At 46.8% G+C, this 8451-nt stretch overlaps 1 protein-coding gene across 1 annotated transcript; it reads left to right on the top strand.

Annotated features, from left to right (window-relative positions):
- Nucleotides 1–336: 336 nt before the first annotated feature.
- LOC144105237 (uncharacterized) lies at nucleotides 337–8229 on the top strand. Its single transcript, XM_077638383.1, has 3 exons — nucleotides 337–754; nucleotides 2393–3672; nucleotides 7483–8229. Exons 1-3 carry the CDS (start codon nucleotides 398–400, stop codon nucleotides 7856–7858), a joined length of 2013 nt encoding a protein of 670 aa, XP_077494509.1. The 5' UTR covers nucleotides 337–397; the 3' UTR covers nucleotides 7859–8229.
- The last annotated feature ends 222 nt before the right edge of the window (nucleotides 8230–8451 follow it).

Raw genomic sequence — 8451 nt, forward strand, 5'->3', positions numbered from 1 at the left:
CGCCGATGACAAAAAACAGGGTTAATTAGTGAGACATGGGAGAGGCTTTTTCCCTGCAGTGAGCGTAGTGAGGCTGATGGTGATGATGACGCGTGCGATTGCGAAAGCGTGTTATGGACGCAACACGTAGATGTTTCGTTGAGGTTTGCGCAGTGAGTTTATTTCAGGTGATGACTTTTTTTTCGAAGTATGACACCACCCACACACACAGGCGCATATGACACCACCCGGAACGCTATAGGATGAAAAGTTGCATTGCAATTCATGGCAAGGTAGGGTAGTTTCAGTGGGAGCACGAGACTTGTGCCGGACATTTCTAGCACAAGGTGGCGCTAGGAACACGCAGTTGCACGCGCTCCTCGAGGGGATTTTCCAGAAGAAGCGAAAGGCAGACACGATGCAGCCTCAGCTGACGGGAGAAGACCTGCTTTCGCCCCTTGGCGGCGGTCGCCCAGCATCTCGGACTTCACCTTGGCGGAGCAAAGGGCAACTCTCAGCCGGAACCTGCCTTGGCTGCTTCTGCGGAGCCGCTCTGGCAGTTACCACCGCCGCGCTTCTCTGGTTCGCCGTCGAAGGGGTTGCCAAGCGTGACGAGAACGGCACTGGGACTGGCTTCTGCTGCTCCAACGAGGCAGGCAGGCTGTTCGCCGTCATCGACAAGAGGAAGCCGCCTTGCAGAGATTTTTTCGCATACATCTGCAAGAACGCCATCAACCACGGCTTCGTCCAGCAAGACGTGGCCAACGACATGCTGGTAGGATTTCTCGCGTACATCCCGGTAGTCTTAATATCGGCATTGTTTTAACCTAGCATTTGCTGGCCTCATCTACCGGTTAATCTCAAAGTGTTTTAATGGCTGAATTTCGCTCAATTCTTCTGAATGCATTCTAGGAGGTAACTCACGTTCCGAGGAGAATTTTAAACAATTTGAGTGCTGGTAATTGTGTGTTAACAGCTGATATCCTGAGGCCAGCGTCTGTAGAAGGGGGATAATTCAATAAAGCAAGAATATTAAGATTCATTCGGTTCTTTATGCTTTCTTGCATGATTCCAAATGGAATCTGTTAGACTTAGTGAATGCAAATGACTTAGTCGGGGGATTTTTTTGAAAATTTAAAATCAACTGCTTTAAAACTGTGTTTGTCGTTCCTGAAGTATAGCTGGTGTGCCACGGTTTTTACCAAGTTTATGCTCTATTGGCACACACAGATTGTACTTGTGATAAAATCAGTTGCTGGGCGAGTTGCCATTTCACGTCTTCATTCCCACAGCGAAAAGACGAACTCGGACAAGAGGGGAGACACCACAAAGCGCCGTGATGTTATTTTTTATTGTGTGATGGTCAGTGTACGGTCCTATGCATGCGGAATTCTAGAGATGAAGTTGAGTGAATTCTTGAGTTGATGAAGCACCGGTTCTTTTGAGCTGGCATGTAAAAAGCAGGGCGGCTACAGTCTCAGCATCCAGACTTAAAGCATAGAGCTCACAGCATCCTTCTGCATTTTCTAAAAAGTTGGAATGCGAAATTCTCATACAGTGAGTCGCTGCATAAATGTTTGTAAATATTCATGAGCTGAAGGCGCTTCTTGCTGTGGGGCTGGTATGTTTGAATTCTGAATTGTTCAGCAGTATCATGCTGGGTCCACAAAACGGTTTTACTGTGTTTACTTTTTTTGGTTTCACAACACGAACTATTTTGTCAGTTGGTCGGCTTCTTGAAGGTTGAAAGCACGAGTGGCTTTCAACCTACGGCTTAGTTGCCCTACGACTCGGTTCTGTAGTGTCCGGTTGTGGTTGGCGGTAACGTTAAAACTGTAAGAGCAATAAGCACAGCCCTTTTCAAAACTGAAAGCCCACTGGATTTCCTGTTTGGCCTATGGTGAGACATAATTACTGTGCATCATCAGCTTTCAGTACCCTTGAAGCTGATAAACAGTTGTTCTCTCTTCCCTGTTTTGCAACATGGGACATACCCGGATTCGGCGAGAACTTCAACCTTTGTGCTTCAGGACAAAAGCTGTGCACGATCAAGATAAACCATGTAATGCATTGGCAATCTGCGAATTGAGGTTCGCGCTGTACGTTTAGTACCCCGAAAGATTGTAGACGCTGCATGTTGTGCTACTCAGGATATATGTTAACATGTCGGACACTCTCCGCATGTGCTTTTCCTTAGCTTACCACCACTTGGACATCAAACCCACACAAAACAGTCCAAAAAGATGGATTCCGTGGTACTATGCGTGCAATGCGATTCCTCAATTTTATTGTACCCCAAAGTTCAACTACATCTCACTGTTCTGTCTTGCGGCGAGGAAGGCCGTTGTGAACAAACTTAGTTGCGCCTCTTTAATTAAATAATTGATTGTCGCTCTATTGTGCAATTTTGCAGTGGGACATCACCTCCAACATCATCAAAGGAACGCAAAACTACGGCAGCCCGGCTGCGGCAGCACTTCACGCCCTCTACACTTCGTGCCTCAATGAGGTTTGGCGTCAAGATCAGCGAACCAGAGATGTCGTGACGACCGTGCTGGAAATTGGCAACACCTCCAGCCGAATGAGTGGCGCAGATTTGCTCCGTTTCGCCCTCGCTGTGGACAGGCGATACCATCTGAAGTTTATCTTCACGATAATCAACCCGACCGCTAGAACAAGAGGGTTCATGTTAAAAAGAAGGGTACCCCGGACCACAGACTACAAAGCATTTTGCGACGATTCCTGCTACACCACTGCTCTCTCCATCCTGAGCGCGCATTTCGGCACCAACTACACCCGGTATGATATGTCCGCATGGGAAAGAAAATTTTCACCTTCCCGCAAGCGGCCTGATTCCTTGTCTTTAAAAGAAATACGCGACATCTTTGGCAGTCTGGAAGCGTCGCAGCTGAAGGATATATTTCTAGAGATTCTTATTGACATTGACAAGGTTAAGGAATTTCGGACGACCTCCAAGGCTGCTTTCCTCATGGACATACGCCTCCTGATGGACGACCAACCATTGTCCTTGTGCTACGTGCTGCTTGTTGTCGCTCTGGAAGCCATGAGCTACATACAAAAGGGCAGCACTTTGAATTCGCCAACAATGCGTAGCAAGGAAGTCTGCAACGACCACGTATTCCAGAGCGGCCAGCTATGGCGCGTCACTTATGTGGCGGCCCTCGCGAGTCCGGCGAGAGACCAGCAGCTGCACAAGATCTTCGAGGAGACGCGAAGAAGATTCGTGGAATACGCCCCATTCCTGCGGCTCATGGCGGTCAGAAATGACACGGAGCACTTCCAGACAGTGATCGGCAACTTTACTCTGATGCTGCCCGGAGACTTGGTGTTCCAGGAGCCGGTTGTGCCTCAGTTGTCCATGCAGGGCTTCGCTCGAAACATGTTCTTGGCGCTGAGCTTCGAGTTCGACGCTAAAAAGGAAAAAGCGCGACGAGGTGTGCCCTGGATTCGAGACGACAGCGCGAACAGAGCCAGCAACCGCCTGTACTTTTTGAGCAAGACCACCCTGTATGTGTCGTCGTTGGGATACGGCTGGCTGAGTTCGGGCACCCTCGATCCACTGCTCGCCGACGCCGCAGTGATTGCGAGTCGTATGGCAGCCTTGATGTGGAGCAACATGCTGCAATCGACGGGCTGGTCTCGAGAAACAAAGGCGGCGCTCAAAGAGTTCAGGTAATGTGTGTTACTCCGATCCGAATTCATTAAGAAAACAAACACTCACGATATAACTTATTATAACTTGGCGTACGCTTATGCAAGCCTTGTCGGTTAAGATGTTTGTCTGCTGTGAGGTGAAGATTCCGCTATCCACCGCGCTGTAGCGACAGCGTACTGGTCGAGATTGGAATTGAAACTTGTCACACCATATCTGCATTTCAGCACCTTCCTTGCCTCGTGGATCATGTGAATGAAATCTTCCCGCGGAAATTGCCTGTCAGTTACAAACAGCATTTTCGAACAGCACTAACATCTTATAAGACGAGGATGAAACCTCTAACAGTCATTGCGTTAATTCAAGTATTTCGTTATTTGAAAACACTGCTGTCGTGAATGCGATCTATAGAGAAATAGGTATCCATTAGAAATAGGTATCTATTTGAGACAAAACTTACAAACTGTATAGGTCTGTGTGAAATCTGTTTGGAATCATCGTTTATTGCTGAAAAGTTAAATTTGAAGCGCGTAGCATTTTAAGCAGGAACACGGGGCTTGTTAACATAAAGAATGTACAAAAATGCACTGTACTGTATGACGTCTATATACCCACTCTTCTCAGCGCAAATAGATAAGGTAGCAAGACTTTCATTTGAGCTAGTTGGTTGTAGCTTGACATGGTTTACGCAAAAAGCGTACAGGCGCTAAAAGACGAAGACAAGCACACTCAAGACAGGACAGGTGCCAACTTCCAACTAAGTTTATTCATGGAAAAAAACTGCTTAATAACCACACCAGCAGGCAAACATAGAAGCAAAACAAAAAAAACACGCAGTGACGGAGCATAGGAACACGTGCCAAAAGGATCAAGCAATGATTAGAACTCTGATAATGACCCACTGAGAAACCTAATCTCTTCTTCTAAGAGCGAGACAGATGGCTTGCTTATGCAAATATGACCCCTCTGCTTGATGTAATAAGGTATGATTTCACGCTCTAATTTGTCTTTAGACCTTGCGATGAATTTGGTGTTTTCAAAACCTGGACGACACTTGCAGCTTTTGCAGTGAGTGGCCATGCGGCTCCCATAACCATTTTTTATCGCAAACTTGTGCTGCCTCACTCTTTCATTGTATCATTGACCTGTCTGGCCAATATATTCCAGACCGCAGCTAAGAGGCACAGCATACACAACGTCAGTAGTGCAAACAGTGGCGCGGATTTGGTGATTAGTTTTGCACTACCTAACCATTCTTGCTTTGTTCAAAGTGCACACGCGCGACAGCTTGCAAGGAGCAGATAGAACCACATTGACCTTATACCTGCTGGCTACTTTCTTTAGATTGTGCGAAAGCCGATGAATATAGGGAATCACCACCGTCGGTTTCTTTACTTTGTCCTTGTCTTTCTGAGCCTGTTCACCCCTTGACGCCACCTTGCGCTTTTTTACAAGGTTCTCACTAATACTCGTGATGAGGTGTTTTGGGTACCCGGCTTGGTGAATGCGTTCAGTTTGCGCATCAAAGCTCAGTGCCATCTCATGCTGGCAAGATTTTTCCAAGGCTGCATTCAGTTATGTCGCAACGATTCCTCGCTTGATTAGCTTGGAATGTACACTACCGAAAGGGAGTAGCTCTTTGCACGATCTGGGGTTGTAGGACCAACAAATATGTCTGTCCTGTCTAAACACAAGTCTCAGGTCAAGCAACTGCTGGCTATTATCGCGGGGAAGTTCTTGAGTGAAAAGAAGCCCCTTGGATTCACTACTGAAAATGGTGACAATGTTTTCATAAATGGCGCTTGGTTTCGAACCTACGTGATCGGTTAGCACAATTAGGTAGTCATCCACATATCTGAATACCCTAACAACGTTAGAGGTCAATAAAAGCCGGTCACTGACACGTTTGTCAACACACGATAAATAAATGTCACTCAATAAAGGCGCAAGGGACGACCCAATACAAACACCATCGCGCTGAACATAAAACTGATGGTTGGAAAAAACGGCAGTCGATGAAAGGTAAAATTCTAAAAGTGTCAAGAAATCATCACAACTAATACCTGTTTTGTCCTGAAATGGCAGTTCACCAATGCATGCAATCTTGTCTTTGATGGAAATCAACATTTCGGTATGCGGGATGGAATAATACAGGTCATTGACATCAATCGAAAAAGCCCACTGTGCTCCTGGCATTCCATTTATAACTTCTTGAACAACCTCATTAGAGCTGCGGACAAGAAAAGGGTCATCTAGAGGTAGGGACTTTAAATGGCACTGGAGAAAGCGGCCAACGCACAGCTGCCAGGACCCTTTTTCCGAAACAATCGAGCGCAGGGGGCATCCAGGCTTGTGAGACTTGCCCTTAAAGAAAACATCCAGGAACTCTCTGTCTGCGCTCTTCACCATTTTCTTGAGCGGTTCCAAATTCATGTCAGTTAGCAGCTTTACAGCGGTTTTCTTGACCGTGCCAGGATTGAACTTCACTGCGACAAAGTTCTTCTGCAGAGCTTCAGCTGCTTTCTCTTTCATTAGCTTCTCGGGAAGGACAATGAAGCCACCTTCCTTGTCGCTTTGAAGTATCTCAAGGTTGTTTTCTCTCAAGTAGCCCTTGATCTTCTAAAAAGGAGGATGAGAAGGGGGGCTACGGCTCACGTGCTGCATCAGGCAATCCAGGGCATCCGAAGCCGCTCGGTCCTCATCCTTGTCTCTGGCTCTTCTTGCCACCTTCCTAGTCAGGGCAAGAAGCTCAGGTTTCTTTATCATAGGCTCAAAGCTGAATTTAGGGCCTTTCTCGAGGGTTGACTTCACACGGGGTTCGAGAACCACATCACCAAGCACCCTGACGTCAGCCGAAGACTGTCGCACCTCCTTCCCTTTGGGGAAGCTTGCTCTAATCCTGTGCCATAGAAATTCCGTTGTCTGTGCCGCCAGCCGCTTGTAGTCTTGGATGGTCCTCTGCGCTTGTGTTCCATGGTCCAACAGGACGCGCAACCAGTCATTGAACAACCTCTTTTTACGCCACGCTTCAGACTTCAAGATCTTGCAAATCCTTCTAGTATGGCCCCACGATGGTTGAACAACACCAAAGATGGCTTGAACCTCAGGAGGCACCAGTCTACGGTTTAAGTAGTAGGTTATCATGCGGGAAGGGCATGTCGCTGCAGCGATGAGGTTCACGCAAGTAGAAATTGCAGTGTGGTTATTGAAGGAAGACAGGACAGTGCTCAATGGAGAAGAAATATGTTGCAGCAAGACTTTCATTTGAGCTAGTTGGTTGTAGCTTGACATGGATTACGCAAAAAGCGTACAGGCGCTAAAAGACTGTGATAAAAAATGATTGCGATAAAAAATGGTTATGGGAGCCACATGGCCACTCACTGCAAAAGCTGCAAGTGTCGTCCAGGTTTTGAAAACACCAAATTCATCGCAAGGTCTAAAGACAAATTAGAGCGTGAAATCAGAGAAGTTTATTACATCAAGCAGAGGGGTCATATCTGCATAAGCAAGCCATCTGTCTCGCTCTCAGAAGAAGAGATTAGGTTTCTCAGTGGGTCATTATCAGACTTCTAATCATTGTTTGATCCTTTTGGCACGTGTTACTATGCTCTGTCACTGCGTGCTTTTTGTTTTTCTTCTATCTTTGCCTGCTGGTGTGGTTATTAAGCGGTTTTTTTTTCCACGAATAAACTTAGTTGGAAGTTGGCGCCTGTCCTGTCTTGAGTGTGCTTGTCTTCGTCTTTTAGCGCCTGTACGCTTTTTGCGTAAACCATGTCAAGATAAGGTAGGCCCTCATATAAAAAATTTTGGCTCCGGCTACATGGATGCAGGGATTGCGAGGCGCGCTCAACACCCGCAATGGACGCCGCACTCGCGCTCCAAGTGGAGGCGTTGAAGATGGGGCTACGCGTCGCCGCCGTGGTCGCGTCATCGCCTGCTCAATCCAGAGAAGGCGTCGCACCTGCGGCTGCAAGACCCAGCTGGTACAAAATGCGGCCCGCCTGGAGCCTCCGCTGGATGTCCGAGGCGCAGTTCTTCTACGCGCGCTATGCCTATTACAGCTGCAGTGGCGCATTCGACGCTACGCTTTTGGTGAACGAGCCACTCAGGGGCAACGCCGACTTCGCCACCGCGTACCACTGCCCGCCCAACACGGAGGCGGGCGAACAGAATCACTGCGAGGACGTTACGCTACCTCATGGCTGATGCAGCGATGTGTCCGAGTTTGTGCAGCGAAAATCTGCGTCACTGTGATACGTTTTTCTATGCTTTTTACTGTTTAGTTTATCTGTTCTTTTTTAGATACATTTCGACCGCTTGGCTTCATAGTTATGCGATATTGCTCTCAGTACTGTAGACATGCGGATCACCTAAGCATTCTATTTCTTTCAGTAGCCCAATCTTTTCTGAAGTGCATTCCTTTTAATTTATGTATGACTTGTGCTGACCCGTATATGGTACGAACTTTTGTGTGTAAGCCCAAATCTGTTATCTCCGCAATGAACTGATACGCAGGTGTTACTTCTTCGGCATGACTTCTGAGATAGTCGCGAGAAATGACGCGTCTTACCTCGATAAATCTGTCAATATTTAACCAGCAGATCAATGTTTTGCGAACGCTGTAATTAAAAACAGCGCAACGCAGATCAAATGTGATGCGTGTATAATTTTCTACCGTTAACATTCTATCAAATGAAGTTTTGAGATTTTATTTGACGATTTCTGAATAGCATTTTTAGAAGCATAACTTTGTATTTTTTCTGCTGTATGGAATGAAAATAGCGCAGCGAAAAATTGAA

This window comes from Amblyomma americanum, chromosome 9 (assembly GCF_052857255.1).
Source record: "Amblyomma americanum isolate KBUSLIRL-KWMA chromosome 9, ASM5285725v1, whole genome shotgun sequence".
NCBI classification, from domain to species: domain Eukaryota; kingdom Metazoa; phylum Arthropoda; class Arachnida; order Ixodida; family Ixodidae; genus Amblyomma; species Amblyomma americanum.

Excerpts from the sequence above, each read along its gene's own strand:
- LOC144105237 (XM_077638383.1), top strand. The coding sequence starts at position 398 with ATGCAGCCTCAGCTGACGGGAGAAGACCTGCTTTCGCCCCTTGGCGGC. Across the intron at positions 755-2,392 it reads ACGTGGCCAACGACATGCTG|TGGGACATCACCTCCAACAT; the intron begins GTAGGATTTCTC and ends GCAATTTTGCAG. Across the intron at positions 3,673-7,482 it reads GCGGCGCTCAAAGAGTTCAG|GGATTGCGAGGCGCGCTCAA; the intron begins GTAATGTGTGTT and ends ACATGGATGCAG.